Source organism: Folsomia candida, unplaced genomic scaffold (assembly GCF_002217175.1).
Source record: "Folsomia candida strain VU population unplaced genomic scaffold, ASM221717v1 Fcan01_Sc002, whole genome shotgun sequence".
Classification (NCBI taxonomy): domain Eukaryota; kingdom Metazoa; phylum Arthropoda; class Collembola; order Entomobryomorpha; family Isotomidae; genus Folsomia; species Folsomia candida.
The window spans coordinates 13,750,472-13,774,763 of NW_019091194.1; the positions used below are offsets into that span (position 1 = coordinate 13,750,472).

Consider the following 24,292-nt stretch of genomic DNA (forward strand, 5'->3'; position numbering starts at 1 on the left):
GGAGAAAAAGTTTTGTCAACTGCCAACTAATTTTAACTTGGGTTTAGGATGGCTCCAGTAAACTCCAACCAACCACCACAGTCATCAGTTGGATAAGTTAGATTTGTAATTTCATCGGGAGTCGTGCTTTTCTGAGAAAAGTTTCATTTGAGACAAATGTGCTGATGATGATTCGATCCCGTCCGTTGATATGGTTCAACTTTTGAACTCGGAAACTTTTTTATCATCAGATTCAGACGACGTTTGACTAATTTTTCACATCTATTAATTTTCCAAAAGTTAATCGGTATTGCATTTTACAGTTTTGTCTCGACGAATAAACAAGTTGTTTGACTTGACTGTATGTACATGTACCTTACATCTTACGGAGGAATAAAATATACATACATATACATTCATACATTAGACACTGTAAATGTAAATATGTAGTATATGGCTTCGCACTTGTCGTACTCGATTGTCATTTAATAAGAGGCTACGAAAAATACCTATATAAAGATTGCACCTGGCAATAATAAGTCTCTCTTCAAAAAATTTGGACAAGTAAAACGCTCTTTTTCCATCAATTTTCGAATATACACATACCGTAAATATTTAATAAGATGGAAACAGGTTACAAAAGCTTGAGCTTATTATTATCGCAACAACGGGCTCGCCATATACATATCTTTACCTTCGTCGTCCCAGAGCTTGTCCTCCGTTGTGAAATTCTTACAATTTTTCTACAACGCCGCTGTGAGGATAGTGGTCCCGAGACCTTTTTGATATTCCATAAAGAATACAAAGCTCACCACATCAGCCGCAACAACAACAACAAAACAACCTACGAGAGAAAGATCAGTCTCTCTCGTACCCTCAACTTCTGCATACGCGATATTACGTGAACCAGGCCGAGAAACTTGGCCACCCAACAACCTTCCCAACCTTCACGAACAAGCGAACAACCAAAACTCGTCGTCGTCTCAACTCTGCTCCTCGTCTCCAGTTCAACACCGCTTTTCGTGGAGTGAACATCGTCCACTCCTTCCGCTCTCTCACTCGCAGAAGAGTTTCATCGCACTTTCAACCAAGTGCTTTCACTCGGATTATTGCCTAACACAACCATTGCTCCTACCTTCGTCTGATCTGATTTCACCTAGTTTCATAACCATTGAGAAGGACGGCAAAGTGTGAAAAAGTGTAAAGTTTGAAAGCTAGTAGAGAAAGCGATTGTAATTCAGCAACAGTATAATTTTATTAAAGTTTTCGTGTTTTGTAAATTGTGAGTAAATCGGAATTCACTTGGTAGGTAAGCCTGGTCTAACTTGTTTCGCGTTGTACGTACGTATCGTAAAATTACATAAAATTAACTTTCCACAACTTTTCAAATCTCAAAACCGTTCAGGTGATGGTGCGAATAGGTGACTTTCTTATGCAAAACAAAAACAAGTTGGTGATTTGACTTTGTTTATGTGATTATATTTTTTTTAAAAAACGATTTTATCGCTGGAATTACTAAATTATGGTGACACATGACAAAACAAACCAGATTCTCGTGAAATAAATTTGTGGATAAATTTTGATGTGCATTTCCATTAATTTTAAACATATATATTGTCGTTAGCCAATTTGAAATTCCAGGCCAAACCGCACTTTACCAGCTTTATTATAACCTAAACAGTTGCAATTTAAATAATTGATGAGACGGGTCTCAATTAGTACGTCGTTTGATTCTCTGAAATTATTGGAATGAGAAGAGTAAACAAATCTCGTAACGTTTGGGATTTGGGTATTTGTTGCACACGAGAAAGGATTATATTAATGGCTGCAATTGCGGATTGAGTTTAATCGGATACCTTGGTTTGAAGTGGCTGATGTGAACCCTTTAATCATGCTGATGTCTGCTCCGATATACTTTCACTACTGGCAATTTTTGAACTTAAGCCATGAAATTGAATCCTACCAATAAACAGTATTATCTGTACTGGACGTGTATATAAATAGCTTATCACTGAAAGAGTTGCAACAAGTACAACCCATTCAAGACTTACGTAATATTTATAATTTGAAGCAGTTTTGGAACAATTTTATTCAATACATATGAATGTGAGTGAAAGTATGTATTTTCGATTTTTGAAATAATATGGATTAAAGTAAGTAAACATGGCAGAATTTTAGATTTCTTTCCACTCAGGATAGAATAGAATATTCCTCGGAAAGACTCACAACTCATACCAAGTTGACTGATTTGTGTGGTGCACACACACACTTGAGACTTGAGAATCCTAGTTGGATTAGCTGACCTGGCTCAATTCGATGCTTTTTGGTTGGAAGTTGCAGCTCCTAAGGTGGATGTCACACAGGAGATGAAAATTTTGTTTACGGAAGTTCCGTCGAACCCACCCACTAGGAGTTTGAGAGAAACACACGTGCCTCCCGAGTCGTAATCCACAATTCACTGCTGCCGAAATGGAGAAAGTTTTAAAGGATTCTGTCATCGATGTCTGGATGCACGGTGGGTGGGTGCATGCATGCTTCAGACAGGGTTCAGTCAGTTTATTTCCCATGATTTGTTTTATATCTTTCTTGGTGGCACACAGGAGTTGAAACTGAGAGGATAGAAGAGAAGAAGAAAGTAACCAATCTGAGAGAATTTTGACATTCCTTTTTCTAGAATTGCTCAACCCAAACAGGTCGTGTTGACTTTGAATAATAGACGAGGTGAGGTTGTAAATAAAAGATAAAATAGGAAACCAATCATTTAAATCCCGATTGTTTCGCTCCACAACTTGTCCGCCCGTACTTGTGGAAAAAGTTTCCACAATGGTTTATGCTCACTTGGCGAAAATAAGTATTTTAAAATAACTTTGGTGATAAAGCGAGTGGTTTTTCAGATTCCATCGGGAGCAATGCAGAATCAACGGATTGAAATCCCATTTGCATAATTGACAAGCCGTATTGAAATATCAAGCACTTTTAAAGTGTATTTGGGTACAATAGAATATTATACAATGCAATTAAAATTTAACTTTTGTGCATCTAATCGAATTTGCATAATATACGCGAGAGGTTCGGTGTGGGCATAGGAGACAAATTACTGTAACCCGAATATGCAAGCTTGCGTTAGTTTCAACTTTTTGCCATTGTTGCGTTGGAACGATTGTAAGGAATTGCAGTGACAGAAGGTTCGAGAATAAAGGTGAACTAAATATGTACGAATTCAGAATTCGACACTTGTAAATATTAGCTCGCCAAGGGAGACGAGATAAGTGTGCTTATGCTTCTTGATTAATTTCAGCGTTACAATTTAAACTAAAGACCACAACGCATTCAGTACTCGTACACATGCAGGTACGTGCACACAAATAACAACGGCTTATTCATGGCTTAGGATTACTTGGTTTGCAATTATTATGCGAGGCATATCCCACGAGTGTCATCTTGAATACAACGAATATTTTATTGATCACTGGATTCACTTGATTTAGTGATGTGAAGTGTGTACGCAAATATTGTACTACTCATACATGAATATTTGCTAAATTCAAAACAGTGAAATTTGCTATTCTATTAGTGATAGATTATGTGACAACTGTCATTGCGAGACACACAATGCCGAGAAGAGACTAATCAAGAATTCCAACTCCCATTTTGTACGCGGACGTTGACTTGTTTAATTCGCCCTCTAGAAAATTAGCAGTATGACTGTTGATGATAATTCCCAAAGTTAACAATGCCGTTGTGTACTTGATTATGTGTCTCTCGCGTGCATGCATATGTAGTAAGTTCGTATCTGCACCAACCATCAACCTCCACCTACGGTAGATTTAAGAGATGTCGATTAAGTTTTCGTCATTGTCCCGTTTACCGTGGGTCTGGAAATGACATTTGAGGTTTAGACAACAGTTGAGTAATAATAATTACAAATATATGTACAAACATGCTAGAAAATTTTGTGATGTGAATATATGCGAGACTCACACACAGCAGGGCCAGCATGCGTACATACTGTACGTCCCTCCTTCAATTGTAATCCAAAAATAAATCAAATCTGTGTACCATTGGTTCATTTGAATGCACAATACATCGTTTCATATCGAGTAACTGGAGAACAATAAATCCTCGAATATCTAACGTCATGATCATCGCGGCTGTTTATCGGGTGATATTAGTGTTAAAGTACATACACACTTCTACCATCTACTGCAAACCACTGCATGTGCGAATTTTGTTAACATATGATTAAGCTGCATTGTCAGACTAGCTCTCCGGAGCACTCTGATCTTGGGTTTCTTTAATGCAAAAAGCGTTTCCGAATAAATCGAGTATTGATCATGATTGCATTACTTTCACATTCAACATCAAACCAAAACGGAAAGAACTGTAGAATCTGCTGACTGGTGGTGGATATAGTTGTTCCTCGATATGTACTCTCTCAGAACCGTGTCCTCACCTCGGTCTCGGGGAAAGGATATCCTTTTATTGTTGGAGAATGTGATGTTTGCTCTTTTCTACGATGTCTGGCATTTCCACGAGAAGCGTGCAAAAATTCTAAGAATTTGTGAGAATTCCCAGCAGCATAAGAATTCAGCCTTGTGCTCAAATCTCATCCTTTTCTGGAAAGATTCGATTCTGGATATGAATTTCTCCAGGCTTGATACGTGTAAAGCATGCACTTTGAACCAACCAGTGCAAATTTTCCTCGTATATATATTCTGGGAAAATTCCCCTGTTTTGTGACATCACAAAGTTGCAAAACTTGTGGTTGATAGTCGCAACTCGCATACATACATACATATTTATGCACGTCCTTGCCATGGTACAAGCAATATTCCTACCTAACCAGCGCACACAATGCATTCTGTAGTCACACCCATTAGCATTATGTTCCGTAGCATTATTCGCACAAAAGTTTGGGTATGTCAGCCCAGCACATCCAGCAATTTATTTTGTATAGAATTATTCCGTAAGAACATGGGTGAAGTTACTCTTCTTACACACAAACTTTCACTGCTGTTCTTGTCTCTTGAGGTATCACATTGTGCAGCAAGAATTTGGCGAAATGCGCAAGGTGTCAATGAAATTTTTTGCAGTCACGCAAATTTCATTTTCGCATTTAAAATAAGAAGCGATCCACCCAGATTGGATTCGGTGGAGGGATTCATGACGAGCAATAGTTGGTTGGTTGGTTGCAAGATTTTATTTCTCTGTGATTTGAAAAGTCGTATTCCCATCGCAGATCTCATATAAATCGAGGCAACAACCCTGAGTCGAATTTTAGTTTGGTTCAGTTCACACTAACCATGTTTAGCTCACCAGCTCGCCACGATGATGGTTAGTACATACATTCATACATATATATAAAATGAGGTTCTGTCTCGGTTTTCTTCATGTAATTTCTCGGCATTTCAATGCATTGCCATGTTTGAACTTTTTATCCAGAATTTTTTATCTTATCATATCGCATCACGTACTTTTCTATTTTATGATAACCTCTTTGGTGTTACAGCACGAAAGTTGAATCGAAAATCAAACAAGCTCTTAGAGTCGTATAATGTCTGTATTATGTAATCCTCAAAAATGATATTTTACTTGTTGGCATGTTCTTCATAAAAACCCACCACATTTATATATGTATAGTGAACATTTGATTTATAGGCATGCTTTATGAAGACGAAATGTGCAAATTTAATTCCAAATGTGATTTGCAAAAGGACAATATGTTAAATAATGTAGCATCAGGAAATAACCGTTTTGTCATATTACAAGTTTCAATTTCCCTGTCACCACTCTTAAGTTCGAATTGCTACCTATGCACATAATATCTTGCTCGCGTTTGAAAATAAGTCGCCAGTATTTGTTACAAGTTATGTCAAGTCAACCAGATCCGCTTCTGCCCTTTCACTTTCACTTCACATTTTGTGTTGTATATTCCACAGGACCGAAGGACCAGTAGTGGGCACCCGACAAGAAAATTGTCCAAAAAACAAGATTGGAAAAACGTCTCCCAGGGAAGTAAAATAGACAGAAACAGTGAAAAAGTGGTTGGACATTGGAGCCCTCGAGTGAGAGTCCTCCTCCCTCCCAACCAAGCCGAGTGGTGAAGATCAGTATCCTCAAAAGAAGCGTTGGGATCCGTATCAGCAGACTGATTGATCGATTGGGATCGAGGGAATCAGCAGTAATGGGACTGACAGGGACCTTTCTTAAGTGAAGGAAGAGACTGCCGAGAACGAAGAAATCGTGTTACCCCACCCGAACAAACGAATGCGAATACAAGTTCGCGATAGAAAACTAAGCCAGACGGACACAACTACTGTACTCGTCGCGTATGTGGAGTGACTTTCTCTCCTGAGTGATCCGCGTCGTCCAAGTCTCATACAAGATTTAATAGCCTTCTCTCCTTTCCAACCAACAACATCCCTTCACGTTTGCCCAAGCCACGCCGAACCAACATACTGACTGAGGCGAAAGACACTTTAGTGCGTCTCTTTCCACATTTGGCCCACCGACGGAAAAGACGGATATTTAAATCATTGGATATACACAAAATCTTGAAACGTCGTCCTCCACTTACTGACAAACCCTTCAGGATTTGAACTGAGGAGATCATTGTGCTTCAAGTTTGTGGTCGTTATGTCATTGCACAGAAACTAGATTCGCATATAATTCAAGTTGGAACCCTCTGCTCGCACAAATCCCCTCCTCTGTCGAATGCTTGGCATGTTCATCTAGACTAAAGACTAGAAAAAGACACGGAACCTAATTCCATATTGCCGAATTAAACTCACAAAAGTATGCATGTGAAGATTGAGATTTGTTGTTGAGAGAAGGCAAATTAGTAAGTGAAAGCTACGTGGGAGGAGCAGCAGAACTGTAAACGAAAACACATTTATGTCAATTTTGTGCCATCCCAATCTGTCATCGTTCGTTGTTGCGAGGACGAACCGAAAAAGAAGGAAGGAAGATGCTGCTGTTGATAATTTAATGAGAACCATATTTCATGACAATCAGAATATTCTGAGCTACTCACCGTTAAATAACCAGTTTGAAAAAATAACCAATTTATCTCCTCCTCTATCCATACAATATAATCTAGTAATGCGCGAATAGTACTCGAATCGAAAAGCGACGTGTCCAACAACTTGAGTTTTCCAGAGTATTCGCGTATACATAGCTGGAAAATCTGGTAAATCCATTTAAAAATCAGTTTTATGCCGAGATAAACACACTTCTGTCAATCTGCTGAATCCTCCAGTGAAGCATCCTCTGAAAGGGAAATAAATTGCATTCGACTCAAGTGGGAAATTGAAAACCTTTCTCGAGGCAATAGTTATTAAAATATAATAACTGCGTTGCTTAAAAGGAAAATAATTTCAGTCCTTTCTTATTTTGGAAGTGATGAAGTTTTAAGGAGCAAGACAAACCGTCGTCCTCGCGTCTTAAAAATTTTACAACGTGTTAGTTCACCGAGTTAGATCGTGTCTACTTCAACAGGCAGAAAACTGGCAAGCACACACTACGCACATAATACAAACGCATAAGAGGGCTAAACAAATTGATTTATTTCTTGAATATTACTTGGGCAAGATCCGAGGACTTTGTGTAACGCTGCATCAAATAATTTATACCCAAATTGCACGCACTTAATAATCCCCAGAAGAGGTGAATTTCACCAAAATGTACATCTTTCCTGGTTATATCGTCTCTTAATTATATGAAAACTTGCTCCGGTCGTCCCGAACTGTGTAACACTATGCTATGGATTGTGCTCGTGTAAGTAAGTAGAGCTAATTATGTCGTGGTGGTGATATTGGTGTCTGTCTCAAGTGCGATGATTAATGGGAACAAATTTCTTGTTCATAATCCAGACTTTCACTCTTTGGAACAATAATAATCCCGATACGCACAGCTCACTTCACTAGAAATTTGCAGGGGAGCAGAAGGAATAAGCAGCAGCAAGTTATCGCCAAGCAGGCCAAGCTTGTGAATACACAATCTTGGGAGGAAGCACGTTTCCTGCAGTGAACCAATCTCTTTTATAATAAACGTTAAGATTATTATAATTCTGTGCTGTGGTTCGAAAAGTAGTAAGAAGAAGACGGATTAAAGGAGGAGACTCAATATGAATACCGTCTGGTTCCATTCAAAGATTTCAGAGTTTGAGTAGAAGAGTCGGACTTTTGCTTGATTCTGAACCACGCACTGTTCATCTCTTTAGATATATTTCACCTCCATCAAGTTGTCTACAAGTTCAGTTATTAACCTAACTCAACTAAATAACTGGCAGTTCAGTCCGTCTCAGCCTGGAGGTAAAACCATCGGACTTGCTTGCTAACCAACTTTTGATACTTTCAACATCCTTTTATCATCCTCATTCATAATTAGTTTCTCGTAACTCACCTCCACCAACCCCAGTTTAATCCAAAGCGCACTTCTGAGAGGACTACTTAATCCAGCGTGGAGCCACAACCTAATTTCATTAATAAAGCGACCTACTCACCAAAAACAGTCGGCAAGACCTAGCTGCAACGAACTGTGTACTTTTTCGTCAAATGCAGCAGCTCCATAGCGTTGGTTGAAACAATAATAATAGTCTAAATCTGACTATATGTAGTTGTTATTTGTATGACAATAATTGTAATAGAAGGATAGAGCATCAGCCTCTCGTCCTTGTGAGTGACAGACTATTGCGAATTCAAATCCAATCAAATTACAAAGTGTACACTCAATAAAGCAGCCAAGTGCCAGAGAGTGGAGGAGCAAGTTCATAATTGGAACTTAGTTTGAATTGAATAAGATCCAACAAATCCAACTCCAGACTCTCTCAGTGTCTCTTTCTATTGGAGTCGCAGCCATAATTTCATTGTTCTTCTGCGCCAACTTGGTCTTTGAGATTCTTGAAGGAACAGAAGGAGAAATGAGAAATCAAGTTGAAGTTGAAGTGTGCAAAAGCAATGAATAATGCGAGGTCCTTGTTTCACAAGTAGTGAAGCGTGGTAGTGGTCGTCTCCAACTTTGGATAGTTTATTATTATACCACCGGCTTGTTCCGTGTCCCAGTGTTGAGCACTTGATTAAAATGAAAATGGTGGTGAGTGGAAATGAACAACAAGATTGTGTGGTGGGGAAGGAGAACAGGAGAACAAAGTGTGGAAAGTCGGGAGGAGGATTATTGTTTCCAAGGAGGAAGCAGAGGACAGAGGAAAAGACATCCCAACAACACAAGATGATTTCGAGGATGGCAAAGTTGGCCGCAAAAGGGAAACAATGTCCTTTCAGCTTCCTTTTGCTCCTCACTCTCACAACCTGTGTCCCAGTTGTCTCCCCGAAAATCCTGGATCATCATGAAGGTACAGTTTTCTCTTTATTTCCCCCCTTTCTTTTCCCCTCTTCTTTTTGCACTTTCTCAATTCCTGCTCTCCAATGGGTCACTTTAAGTCTGCGTTTCTTCAATGCTGATATAATATCTGACCATTCCCTCTGTTTACAACAATAAGTGCCAGCTACCCTGGTCTCGGCTGGTCATTACTTTGCCTCAAACATGAAAAGAGAAAATGTTGCTACAACACAAAACTGAAATGATGGTGGTGGACAAACCGGGAGTAATATTGAGCACAGACTTTTGCTATTAGGTTTGTTCTTTTGTTATTAGTTAGCCATTCCAGCACGAATTGTAGCAAACTAATCAAACTCTTCTAGTGTGCAACCTTGAACGAGGCTTGGACCCTTTTAGCTGCTTGTAGTGTTACATATGTGCATTGTTCCGGTTTCCTACTGAAGAAGAAGCCATAATTGTATAGGTTTTTCTAGAATTTCCCAGCCTTGCATTCGTGGCAGTGTGCTTAGGCGATGTTCATTAGTTTGACACCTGCTCAATAGTGTTTGGTGTTTGAGCGGAAAACACTTTGGCAATGGACTATCTATCGTACGTACATACATCATACGCCGTATTGTTATTTCTTTCACTTTGCTGTTTGTCCCATATGTCAACTTCCTAAAACGTATCGTGTGCTACTACCCCTTTCCTTCGCTGCTATTATACCTTCGTCTTTCTTTAAAAGTGTACCGAGCTGTCTTTTCTTTCCCCACTTCGACGTTGAGTGTGTGAATGTTGGAGAAAGCTTCGGCCGAACTTTCTCTCACGTTGTTGGTTTTCCCAATTCAATGCACATCCGGCATGTACATACATGAAATGTCATGTGTTGAAACGATTTACGAACTTTTACTCTCTTTTTGTAGAAGGAAATAGTTTTATGTTTCCTAAATATAGTTCCATTGCACTGAAATTTTATCTCACAGTATTTTGTGTGCTACTCAGGGTTGAGTTAGGCTTGTTCCTTACGACATGGGAAACTCAACTGGAGTTAATTCAGTTTCACGAGTGAGTTTATTTTTTTGACGTAAAACTACACATGGGGAACGTGTTTTAAGAGTTTAACGGTTGCTTGCAAGGCTCTTCTTACTGGGAGAAAGCACAAACTGTACCCTTTTTTTGCAGTAAAAGCTAGAAAGATGCAGAATCATTAAACTTGTCTATATATGACAAAGGAAAAGAGCAGAGAATGCTTTACCAATTATGTTTTGGGCAGTAGCAGTGTGCCACTAATAACTGTACTTGCACACTCATTGACTTGACAGGACTTATCCCCTCGTTTAGGATTCTTTGCAACAGCTTTTGGTGCCTAAGCACGAGTCAGTAGAGTCAGTCAGTTACATTTCAAACTCTGAACTTATGTCCAAAGTTTGGTTTCCGGATATATTTTTTTCAGCATTTCAGAAAATCCAGTTTCTCTGCTTTTTCGGTGTCTAATGGTTGTCGTGAAACTTTTGTCATGTTGAAGTTGGGGTTCAAGGGCTTTACTTGCTATAGTTTATTCTTCCCACTTTCCTTCCATTGCACCAGAGCAATACCAGAGACGTTTGTACCATCAGCTTCCACAACCACACAATGATATATTTTCTTCACTGAAGTCCCTGAAAAATATTATGATTCAAGAATTCTGATTCAAGTTCAGCTCATAATCTCGCAGAACGAGAGGCAGCAAACTTATTATTTGTTATTATTCTTCTGCAATCTGTCGACACTGTTTAGTTCAGAGTTTCATTCGTGTTGTTGACGCTGCGATCAGTATACGTATTATACAGTATTCGGCACTTCTGTAAAACAACAAGCAGTTTTCTTGTGCATATACATTTTTTTTACCGATGCTGACGTATCTAGCTAGCAGCAGAGGAGTCCAAGCGTAGTCTGTAGTTAACATTTAAGTGTCAACTTTTGACAAACCAAGTGGTCCGACTGAGGATGATGAGTGGACTAAAAGACCCATCCATGCGTCTGGCTCGTTTCTCTGCTCTTGTGTGATTTTTGCGCTTTTCATAAGTTTAGAGTTTCTGACATTGACGGAGAGTGCAGTCCATCGGCTCTGTCTTTTTCTCGTTTTCGCTACACGCCCAGCTTGTCTAGATATTTCTAAAGTTTTGGGAAAATTTTGGTGCAAATGACAAGTGCGGGAATGATTTGGCAGATCGCACTTGTTTTTGAGCAAGTCACTGATACTACGAGGCGTATTAGTAAGTGTTAAATACCATGTTTTTGAAACTGGCTACATCCAATTTTACAATTTACTGAAATAAAATGGATCTTGGGTGCTCAGTGGTTTTTTTCTCTTCTTGGCACTCCCAGTGAATTCGTTAGCATACATAAATATATTCTCTGGCTCTTTAGCAATGACGCTTCTGCATGTACATTTCTCTTTGAGGTAAAGAAGAAATGCGAGAGAAACCACTTTACCACTTGTCCTATTCGTACTTTATTTTGTTTGTCATTTTTGAAAGATTTTCCTTCTGAAGTATTTCATGTGATAAATTACATTTTATCGTGCTGTGTATTTTCGTGATAGTGAAATCTTTCAAAAAATGAGCAAAAATGCAAACATGTACCGAGCAACATCCTGCACGCACCACAAAGTGTTTACAGAATCCATCTTTGAATTGGACTTGGAATAAAAGATTCGTGCATGCTTGGAAAATTGGGGAAGAAAGCTTCCATTGCAAATTGGTTCATGTCAGAGATATCGTATTTCCTCACTGCAATTTTCATACAACTCGGCTAAACTGGATTCCTCAACCAACATTGGAACTTTGTTCGAATAGGGGTTAGTTGAAGTTGTTGACTATGCCAAGTCGTCGATACTTGGTTGAGATGGTGGAGGAACAAAGTTTCGCAAGTCGGGCGTAATGTTTGTTGCACTACAGATTGCCTGGTGTGCTGTTGAGATTTGAAAGTTGAAAGCCGCAGATTTTATGGAATTGTGGGATTGAGAAGATGCATTAAGTTTAATGGAATGCAATTCCATCGTTTGCCTCTTTGTGCTACTTACTTGTGTGTACGAACGTATGCATTCAAGGGAGGACAGTATGTAGACGATCAAATTTCGTATGTGTAAGTTAGATCGCTCCGGTTTTACGGATCGAACAAGTTAAACTTTACCTAGGTTATTGGCTGGTTGGTATTGGTTTGTTCTGTTTTGGTGGTTATTTTGCAATACCTTGTTCATACATATGTGCATACAGGCACACACCATGCGGCTCCACCAGGCTATGCACAGACCACTCCAAATAAATAAATTCACTATTTTGCTTTCCTCTCACTCAATCTTTTGAAAGCTCATGTCCATGGATTGTCGGCAGAATTTAACACCACTCCACATTTGACAGAGTTCTGCCTTTGTTCAACTATTGTTATTGCTTTCTTCTATTTTTACACGGCTTGGAATCAGGTGAATTTCTACACGTTGTGTCATAAATGAATTCGTGACTACATAACCGTGTTTATGAATTGTAGGGATGTGCATATACATACCATAGCTTGTCGTACTTCATCTGCTTTTGTACTCAAAATACTACCTAAATTGAAATGGAATGTGTCGAACCTGCTCGAATTCGTAAATGAGAAAGTCGACTTTTCACGGACAAATGATTCTCATATGCAAAGCGTGAATGCAGGCAGGAAGGGAAGTGATGGGACAATTTACACGGCCGAAAAGACGTTTCGAATAGTCTACAAATTCGAATCTCGTGCGTATCGCGTGTTCAAAAATAGTACACAATTCTTTTCCATTCTTAGGCAACTGGGATGCCTTATGTTACTTTTATTCTTTACCATAATTTGGTAAGAAAGAATGTAAGCCTGTCGTGCCTATTTAAAAAAAGTGTCAATTACAGGTTTCACTATTTTACAGATTTTAGCAGTTGATCACAAATTTTCTAATCTACGATAAGCTATGTACATACTACAGGAGTAGTGGGTAAATATTTTCTTTATCATCGTTTACATAACCTTGGACCTATTAGAATTTTATAACAAAAGTCATGAACGAAGAAGACTAATTGGATTGACATCTTTTGTACCCGTGTTGGTGTTGCTGAAACTAGAGACGTATAACAAACACAATTTGAGCATAGATGCCAATTAGGAAAGTTTACATTGATGGTGCGGTGTTATCGCATTGTGTCTGTTTCAGAATTATATAATTTAGAAAATGTAATCCAAAACTTGGAGTAAAATGAAACAATGGACAGCGAGAAGTTCATTGTTTGGTGTTGTGACGTCATCTCTTCTCATAGAGTTCGAGCTCCTTATTATAATTATCTGTCTCCAAGCAAGCTTTCTTCTGTTCATCCCCAAGTCCACCGTATTGAAGTCAACTCGGGTACAGTGACTCTTGGGCGTCTGAAAAGAAAATCCATGTCCAACTTCAAATGAATTGAATTTTAAGATCTTTGTTTTCTCTCTTTCAAAATTGCGGTTTCTTGAATAATGCATTTTATTCTTGGAAACTATTTTGTTTTTGAGGGGAGTTGGGAATGATATTCTTCACCCAAGTGCACTGCACCGTCGTCGGATGAATAACGACAGCATGTTATTCTTTCGCTCGGAAATCTTTAGAATTTACAGAATTTAAGATGCAGGAGACTTCCGTCAGTCAGACAGCCAGGAAAAAGGAACTACTGGACTCAAACTTAATACTGTCTTCGTATCTAGAAAATTAAATGTTTGCTCTCCCTCATTGTGAGTAACTTGTTATTTAGACGAGGGGCTCAAATTCGTGGAAATATATAAGAAGGATCCCCGTATATAGTAGTCTTTCATTATTTGACAGTGTTTGTCTTGAACTGCACTGAAATTTTCCTGGGAGAACTGAAGACACTGCTTCAGCACCCAAACAGATAAATAAATGCACGCAAGGAATGGGTGCCAAGATATTTGCAAAGCAGAATTTAATCAGAATTTCAAGTGGGCAGCTACTTCACCAGATTTCTTGTTGTCTCGAGGCTTATTGTCAACTTAATGTATTAGATTGAAATATGCATGTAGTTGAATAAATTATACATTTGTAATGTAAAGTACAAATACCTGGTTTGAGGAAAAGGATTTTTTAAACGTGGACTTCAAAGTTATATTCCGAATGAAAGACTAGAATTATTAGTTTTGGAGCTAATATGACAGTAAAAGGAGTATGGGGAACCATTGTAAATTTCGCCCAATAACCGTACAAAGTTGGCTTGCAACTGCCTCATTTATATATTTTCTATAGTGCAGAAATTCGCGTTGTAGATGTGCACATCTAGTTACAAAAAATATTTTCATCTTCTTTTACAACTCTCTTTTCCTTTCTCTGAGTCGTATTGCATTCAATTTGCGTCCAACTCTGGAGAATGAAATTCGTCTCGCCTCCTTGTCCAGGGCTCCGTCGGCGTACTTACGATTAAAGTATCGATGGAGAGTGAAAAAATGCTAATAAATCCTCCGAGACACCGCAATGAACAGACAATGACTGGCGTGCTCTTATAAAAATCTCATTTGCATGAGCCCTTTGTAAACCCTGTTATTAAGATTATTAAAAGAAACTATTAAAATAAATTAATGCATTTTTAATATATTGTGATGATTGGTTTGGCGTCTTTACGGTTCGTATCCTTATTAATATTCTGACTGGGAGAGCAACATACTAATCTCAGGTTGAACAATAAACAGGAAATGATAAAGGTTTGATTTTATCAAATAAAACTCATAGTCAGTGGACAGTGGTAATCAGTTTTATTTTGTATGCACGCATCAGGCGGACACACTGAAAAGGATAATTTTTTCCTTCCTTAGCTTTGAGATAAATGATTTTTATCAATGCTTTTTAGACAAAAGTCACAATAACTGATTTGTTTGTTTCTATTAATTAGCATCAAAGTACTTATTTCAGTTATTTAAGTAGTTTATAGTCCCAATTGATGGGAAATAATCTCTCAGTAGCTACTACCCTGGCCTGTGACCTTTTCGTTATGTGTTTTGTAGATTTGGAAAACATTACTTCTACTGCAAAGTTATGTGCGAGTGTAAACAAATTATGCAATCTCTCTGGGCCGCATTGCCTTGACAAGTTAGTGACACAACAACGACAAAGTTGAGTAAATCCGTGCTGAGAATATATAAATCTTTGAAACTACTAACTCTGCGTAACTTCGTCTGTGTATTTCCTACCTGATTAACAATTAATGCTGCAATGGGATTAACTGTGATTGACTTTTTGGCATTTGTGTAGATCCGAATGTGGTTTATTTTCAGTCACAAAATAATTCAATTGCCTTACTTTCTGTAGTCCTTTATGCATGCAGTGAGAACATGTTCACAGTAAATAAACAGTAACAGTTGTGGGTACGTATGATTTTATTTGATAACTTGGGAAATGTGCAAATATGTTGCAGCAACTGTCTGGCGTCCACAAACACATGTTTAATTTATCCTTTTTACTTGACGTCAACCCAAGCTATTGGATTGCTATAAAAAGACGTCAGTTTTTTCTGTTTCTAATTTCGTTCTGAAAATTGCATTGGAACCCAGTTATCTTTGTCTAATTGGAGGACGTTATGCAATATTTAGAGCTCTAACCCACTCAATCTAATTTTCAGTCACGCGATAAAGTCCTGACCATACTGACCGGACTGTTCCATAAGAACATAAGAAATTCAGCATTTCCATAAAAGTTTTCATAATGGGAAACAATTGCTATGATGACATAATTGCTGTCAAATGTGGGCGGTTTAAAACGATTGTAAGGCAAGTCAGCAGTAGTACAATTTATTTAATAACACGATGAAAAAGTGGTACATTGATTAATCGACAGGATTTCCATTAATTGCAGCTGTGCGAATCTAACACAGCGTCATTCATTGTCCCCATGTGATCTGGTAAAATGTTCAAACTATGATTTAGCAATGGGTAGATTTTGTTGACCTATTACATTCGTTTTTATTAACCCTTCGTAACAAGACCCAAATAAATGGGCATGTCGAACGGATTGTTGTGCATCGCTTTCCTTTGTAACATTTGCGTAAATTTTGGGCATCCCCCCAGAGTGGCAGAGAAAGGGAGAGAGAGGAATACTCCATCTATGTCCCGATCCATTTGCTGTTTTTACTGCAAACAGCATTATATCAACGGAATATGGATCCCTGTCAAACGAATCGGATTGTATCCAAAGTTGGGTTTGGATTTTGATGTTATTGAGGTTAGTGAGGCGGATCTGCCCCACTTTTGCACATTCTACTATCCGAATATCAAACTTCAGTCTGACAAAGTTTAGTGATTTTAGGAGAAATTGATCCAAAGTTGAGGCGAAAGCAACCAACATTCAGGAACAAATGTTGCATTTACTGGCAATCATATATCATCTGAAAAAATCACATTTTTGATCTTTCTGACATCTTTTTTCCTGTGTTGGATGGAGCAGAGCAGATCCTTTGCTGAGTTCTTCCCAGCAGCCTCTACATAGAATACATAGAATATTGTGGTATAGATAAATGGATTTACCAATACCAGAGAACAAGTCGGGTATATAGGTATGCAGCAGAAAATGCCTTTGTGATTCCATCCCACAACAATAAAACCAAATGAAATAGATACAGAAGTCGAGTCAAGAAGACGAGCAGTAAGTCGAAGCAGTGAACTAATCCATAGCGGATGCTCGTTAGTTGAACTATTGGGAAGACGATCCTAGGTATGTACACATACACATACATATCTGGACAGCATTATTCGACTCCCTATCTCGCTCTCCACATAAATGCACTTTCGCGACTCGTTCTTCTCCAAGTTAGGAAAAAGGAGGTAAATAAATCCTAATTTTTTGCCGAGCTTCTCCTCATTGCAATTCGGTGATCTTTACTCTGACCACTCATGTGTAGTTTTAGAAATCCTCTGCTGCCAGACTACTTACTGCACATATCTACTAACCCACCTCTCAATGGGTTCCTTCGGTCCAGTGAAATCAAAAAGAGAAAGCATTATTTTTGGTCGCTTCCAATGCAATAAAGTGCCATTGGCCTGCTTGCCTGTGTATGGTTGAGATTATACTTTCTGCCCTCCGATGCTCCGATGTAGCGAACGGAGATAACTCAAAATGTCCTATTCAATGAAGGAGCAAGCTTCCAGTTTCTCTTTTCGGCTGTCAACATGTGCGCCTTATTTTTATTGCGAAAAGGGAAACAAAAAAACTGTCGTTTTCGGAAGTTGGATGTGAATTTGGATTTATTTGTTTGATACACCAAACCACCATTTCATACTTGAGATGGTAATACATTCCACAATCTGTTGGTTACTTGGAAAGTAATGAAAGCAATAATCAATATTAATCTTTGTATTAAGGTTACTATGTGCTCACAGCCAAAAAGCATATAGCAATGTATTTAGTTGTACTGGAATTGTGTGGAAAGGCAGCAGCAGCAGTGGTGCATAATGGCTGTGGAAGACCAGCCAGCCAGCAGATCCAAAGATGAAAATACATCTAATTCCCTGCTCAATATCCAGTAAAAGACGTTGTGGAGGTTTTGAAAGAAAGCCCGAGGAAAAGGACAAACAGCTCGAGCTACTTACGCGATTCTGGACTTTTTCTCTCCCTAATATCTCCTTTTTCCGTATGATTGGAAAGAGGGATCGTTAATAGGACTAAACTCTACTCTTGAGGGGCATAGCTACATAACTAAATTTATAATAGAAAGGGTATAAGTGGTGGCCGTGGTGGTGGTGGATCCAGTGAAAATGGATTTCCACCCCACACATAAAGCGGTATATGTAAGAAGAAGTATGTATAAGAAGAAGAAGAAGCAAGCAACTCAGAGAACGAACTTTGCCTGCAAGAAAAAAGTGGCCAAGTTGGAGCAAGTCTTTCAATTAATGAAACGGATTGATTGAGAACCCAGATATTGGAGAGTGCGGAGCCAAGGCCCAAATCGGAGTCGACGAAAGCTGGCTCATTTGGCGTAGAAACATATAATGAAAGAAATGGTTCAAGTTTATTTCTTGTTTCGTTCCCAAAGTTCTCAACTTTTAACAAACTATCAAACTGCTACTTACAACAGAGTCTGATTTAATATAGCTAATGTTGTTTATTGTTCACTTTTTTGCTCATCATTTCCATGCAATCAACCAAGTCCTAACATGACGATTATAATTTATACATAATACGCATATAAATATGTATCTACGCTTTCCTTGTATCAAGAAGAGAATCAAACTGACAAAGACACTTTTCCAGATCTTTTCTCACATTTTCTACATGTTCAGTTTATCTCTATTTTCTCCAATTTTAGAAATTCTAAAAAAATATCCGACTGCACTTTGCGTACATGTGTAACTCTCCGAAGAAGATGCATACATCTGTATATGTATAATAACGACCTCGTCTCCTTATATTATTCGTTACGCCGTCGTTGGTAATAATATTTTCCCCTTCTGGCAGAACCTAACAATCTCATATCACATCGTTAGCGGAGACATGAACCAAGGAGATCATCATAACTTGAAAAGATATTTTTTCGTCTCTTCGTTTCCTCGAATGGAGAGAAAGCTGGATTGGATTGGAATTCTTTGTGAATTTTAAAAATCGTGTTCGCACATTCTTCTTCTTCCCTTCTGCCCAGCCATTGGATAAAATGTCACGCCATGTGGGGGTGGTGTTCGGTTGGAAGCTACGTTCTCTCCGTGAATGCATGTACATAGTTGTGATTTGAAGTTTTGATGTAATGTAAAGTATAACGACGATAAAGTATTATTGTCCCAGTGGGAGGGTTTCGAAATGTACTTTTGGCAATTTATAACCTGGGCGAGAAAGCAGACAGGATGGGGGAGAGGTGGCATGGGGCTTTTGTCATCTCATTACCAAAGAAAATTTGAAGTATGAGAAACTCAATTTAAATGCGCTTTCCTATTTCCATTCTCATTTGTTAAGGAGGTATTATGCATGTGTAAATTAATTAATACATAATAAGTTTCTGGGGAAGTTTAAAGTGCATGCACGGATATATGTAGATATGCGTGCTTTAACCCGTCGAGCGAGAGTGGGTTGGATTGAACTGGAAAGTATTCTATATATATGTATGTATACATGTATTCTGGTGGGTATGCACATACATACCCAGCAGAATATACGGTGAGCCACTTATCATTTTTATCTTAACGGTGGAGGTGTATGTAGTAGACAAACTCAAACAACTGCTGAATAATCCACCCTTTCCTTGTATTTGTTTTCAAAGTTTTTGATATCAGGAGTAAAGTAAACGAATGGAGAGTAAAAGTCAACTCTGCTCCGTCCTCTGGAAAAATGTAATGTGAGTAAACAGAGAGGATTGGGCGAAGGAGAAGTGAAGGAACAAGGCAAACGCGACCACTTTCAGCCCAACCAATGCTCAGAGTGTTTTATTGAACTTGTTCCTTGTCCCCATGTCGCTGCTCTCGGGCTGTGTGTGCTTTTTATGCTCGCGTTCAATATCGATAATTGAAAGAAAATTCAATAGATCTTGGGTGAAAAGTTGGGTGTCTCTCAGTAAACATTGGTCAACCCTTACTAATGCATGTAATGTAATAGCATGAATGTAATTGAATTGGTTTTTTTGGATATGGTTTGGAGTATAAAATTGATATATGTAACACCACCATGGAAAACCAGGTAACTCTAAATCAACCCTTTTGAACAGTTTTGTCCGGCTTGTCGTTACGGAAATTATTTTCCCAGTTCTGCTATCCTCGACTTATCCTTGCTACTGACCATTCAGTGAAAGTTGTCGACTGTGACAGGGAAACAAGGAGTTTGACACCGTGAAAAGGCCGATGCTTTCCATTATTTCTATATCGTCCTGGTTTGCGTACTTGACAAAAGTCAACCACTCGTTCCTTTTGTCCCGTCTCACATGCTAATTTTGGCTTTTTTCCGTTGCACAATTTTACGCCACTTTTGACACCATAAACTTATTCCAACACTTCTCTGAGTGATAACAGTGAGGAAATAGAGTGCATGAAACGTTGTGTTTTCAGTTTTGTAATTTTTTGAGTCGTAGTCGATCAAATATTCAAATTCTATTTAAAGATAGTTCAATATTTACCTTTCCACCTGTCTCGTAATCCCACCGTACGTTGCATTTGGACTTGCCCTCGATCAAAGTTGGAAAGCCTTGCATTCAAAATTGACTTCAGATAGAACATACGCGCCCTGAACGAAAAATTGGGAAAATATTGTCGTCCAGTGGGCTGAACGAATAGAAGCTGAAATTATATTCATTGAAACGTCAAACATTGTTCATAGCGTGGCTGGTGTGATCGTAAAAACTATGGAATAAGAGCAGTAAGACAAAAACTGTCACACATAGTCCTCGTGACAACTCCATGTTCCGTACAATAATAAACAACCTCTGTTTGGGATCCTTAAATATTCATAACTGTCATGTGCGATCAAGCTGCCGCCCTCAGTCGGTCACCCTCAAGTCACAATGAATGCTTGAACGCCCACATTCTAATAGCAAATTACGTATACATATGTGTATTCTGTCAGCCGCCGCAATTCTAGGGCTGGATTTGTCATCATGATAACAGGTTGTGCAGAAATTTCGATTTTTCCGTGTATTTAGTAAAATTCCACGCCCCGATAATTTACTTTGTCATTACGTATTCGCTATATGCTCATATCTTACTACACTATGTGTATGTGACCGCTATATTGGGTGCATGTACGCCATATGTATATGTGAGAGAGATGGCATTCTTTTTGGCGAGTAGTATGTACATATGTGCGTAGTGCTTATTTCCATGAATTAAAGTTCCATTAGGTTGATTGCTATCTTGTCATTTTCTAACGTTACATCAATTTGTTCTGCGCCAATTTAATCCACAATTTAGGGCAACTATGCAATTGTTATTCGGTTAAATTGGGCAATCATTCAAGTAATGGCGCAAGTTTAATTGAACGTGTACCGCCCACAACTCCTCAGCATTTATAGTATATCACCTTCTTCATACAATTAAATGAAGACAACGCACGGACGTAAAAATGAGACAAATTTGTAAAATAAACTTAATGAGCAGTGTATGAATCACCGACCATTCAAAAAGAAGAGCTCGGGTTGAGAGATAGCCATGACAAAAGTGTTATTTGTCTGCACGGAAGGAGATTTTGAGGCGTCATTTCTTGTAAAGTGAGATGTGCTTGGGTTTGTTAAATAGAATGAGGAAGATCATTAAGAAATTCACTTGAGGTGGTAGCCTGTAATAAACGCTTGCCGCTCTCCTTTATACATCGAATGCTGAATAGCGCTCAAGTTTTTTGGATTGTCAGTCTCCTCTCGCAAAAAAAACTTCTCCTACTAATGCATGTACCCCACAGCCTCGTCTCATGAATGTTTCCCCAGCCACCTTTTAGTGAATTAATCGACAGAGCAGTCGTTGCATAAGGCTGGGATGTGGGGAAACATAAAAAGTGGAAGACTTTAGTTTTAAAACTGGCCAAAGTTTTCGTCAATCTGGATCCTAAATCTCGGAGGCTGTTGATCTAAACCAAGGTTCAATTTAGTTAAAGAGCCGTTGAATGAGGTTGATGGCTGATGTTGATGCTGACAAGGAGAAAGATGCGGGTGGTATAGTGGTAAATTATATATGCTCCCATCCAGTGCAGTCAATTTCTTCTCGCCCTCTCCTGTCTAAACAGTTTAGTTAGTGTAACCCAAAGTAATTGGATGTTTGATGAAAATCATTATCAAAATTCAAAGAATGTTTCAAACACCTCTTGCATCAACAACCAAGCCAACACTTGCTTCAAATGTGTTTTGGCAAACACCCGCACTTTCATGCAAAATAAATGTTGCAGCATCAGCAAAGAATTAAATAAGGTTGGAAATTGTCTTACGTGTGTGGGTATATGTATGTTCCGAGATTGCGTGTTCAAATGAACACGATACGTTCATTTTAGTTCATCTGAGAGAGAGAGAGGGAGAGATTCAATTAAGTGAAGTAATTATCAAGAGTTTTACTCTTGCGTGGTTGTGACAAGTTATTAAGAAAGAAGCAGAGACACAAGTACGTACGTACAGCTTTCCAAATAAAGTGAAAGGACACTCGACACTATAAGCAGAAAAGTCAACTTTACTTTCTCCGAGAATCTGACAACCAAAGCAACCATCGTCGTTCTCTTATTCTGCCACCATGATATGAACTCTCTCATCGTGCAGCTTAGAGGATATAGTGACATGGCTTTGCTATTATTATTAAGCTGGTGCTGGTGCTGGTAGGATGAATGACGTTGAGTATGAAGAGGCACGAAGAGGAAAGATGAGAGGGTTGAGTAAATAAATTGGGACAACAACAGTGAACAACATCATTTATCGTGGGGACTATATACCGCTCGTGATACTGGTGGTGGGAGGAGGAGGAGGAACGACAAATCAGGGCACAGTTCCATCAACTCCATGCGCGCACTGTAGTGTTTTCAGAGGAAAGATAACGAATTTAGTGTTTTTATTTAATGAGTTAATTTCCGAGAGATGTGTCGAGAACTTTCAGTGTCTAATCGTCCAATTTATATTGAATGAAGGCTTCGTTTTAGTCTCTGCCCAATCTTACCATTGGCATCGCATGACCTGAAGGGAAGAGTCATCGTCTTTGTCCTCGTCCCATTGTTGTCTCACGGGTGATGGTTTCTGCTGCTGCTGCTGTTGGATTAAGAAAATGTCTGCAGGATGGGTTCAATTTAATGTAATTGAAAAACATTTGACAATGTACCTTTTAAGAGCGTCTCGCTCGTCGTCATTTGGCTGAGTTGCTTCTGTTTCATCCCCATTAAGTTGGGTGACAATCAACTGAAGCAAGTCAAAACTATGCTAGGATAATAATGATCCTTGTTCAAAGGACGAGTGAACAACTTTGTTAACTCAACTTGAACTGGGCGAGGTCCAGCATTCTTCTTTATTTATTCAAGGCCAGGGAAATTGTCCAATTGAATTGACTCGTTCCAACTTGTTCTTTAAGAGCACATCAAAATATGTGTACGCAACATACATACGACTATTTTGTACATGCATGTATTTATAAGTTTGTCAGAAATTCATACTTTCTAATGTTTGACTGGAAGGAATGTAGGTTGAACTGCTGCAGTAATAGTTATATTTGCATACCCACATTTATTGGTATTCTCGGGTCTTCATGAAAAGCTACACTAAATTCTAACTACTTGCATGCATATAAATATATAGCTGCTCAACTTGTTTTTCAGAACGCGGAGAGTAACACTAACTCATTCGGAGGAACATTATCATAACTTTCGGAAGTATGCAAATGAATTGAATCAATAACAGTTTAGACTCGAGCAGCAGCAGCAGAAGCAGTAGTAGAACGTAGGTTCTCGTAAAGTAAATACCAAAGAAATTATTATTTGAACAGGGAATTCCGGCAGTAAAAGGAAAATATGTATGAACATGAGCGATTGAAGTATCGGCTCCTCATCCATTTCTGAATCTTTTTCCAGGCAATACACACACACACAACATGCACTTGAAGAGAATGATAATCTTGATGTTTGATGGGAAGCAGAAGTGTTATTTCTATTTAAAGTGAGGCACTGGAGACTTAAAGTCTTGAGTCTTGATTTTTACGAGTATTTCTCATCTATTTTACAGCACCAGTTTATCTCTACTAATGCACCCCGTCGTGCCCAAGTCGATAGAATATCAAACTCATTTCTTTAAAAACACCTGCTCAGCCAAGCTTATTTACCATCACATCTTCTCGTACATACTACTTTATCACTTTACATTGCCCTACACGTTACCTTCAGTTGCGGTGTCGTGCTTGTTATAGTTGTAGAATTTAGATGCCAGATAAATTTTCATCTTTTCCTTGGGAGCGAAGGGATTTGGACGGAAACAGAGTTGGTGGACTGGATTTGTAGATAAGTGTAGGCTACAGACGCTTGGAGGCACATCACCATAATATCTCAAAG

At 38.6% G+C, this 24,292-nt stretch overlaps 1 protein-coding gene and 2 long non-coding RNA genes across 5 annotated transcripts in view; 2 read left to right on the forward strand and 1 right to left on the reverse strand.

Moving 5' to 3' along the window:
* Window positions 1–978: 978 nt before the first annotated feature.
* The window catches only part of LOC110843474, a 98,450-nt gene continuing 75,136 nt past the window's right edge, over window positions 979–24,292 (forward strand). For 2 of the 3 annotated variants that reach the window (XM_035847679.1, XM_022089440.2), the window contains exons 1-2: window positions 979–1,288; window positions 5,919–9,331. In XM_035847679.1, the coding sequence (XP_035703572.1) occupies window positions 9,061–9,331 (271 nt within the window). In that variant the 5' untranslated portion in view covers window positions 979–1,288; window positions 5,919–9,060. The remainder of the gene's footprint in view (window positions 1,289–5,918; window positions 9,332–24,292) is intronic. The other variant, XM_035847680.1, reaches the window with a different exon arrangement.
* Window positions 15,873–18,429, forward strand: LOC118434363. Its single transcript, XR_004833955.1, has 2 exons — window positions 15,873–17,142; window positions 17,220–18,429. It is a non-coding gene; the product is annotated as an uncharacterized LOC118434363 (long non-coding RNA).
* LOC118434362 lies at window positions 22,798–23,208 on the reverse strand. The gene is made up of 2 exons (XR_004833954.1): window positions 23,077–23,208; window positions 22,798–23,006 (listed from the first exon to the last, which is right to left on the reverse strand). It is a non-coding gene; the product is annotated as an uncharacterized LOC118434362 (long non-coding RNA).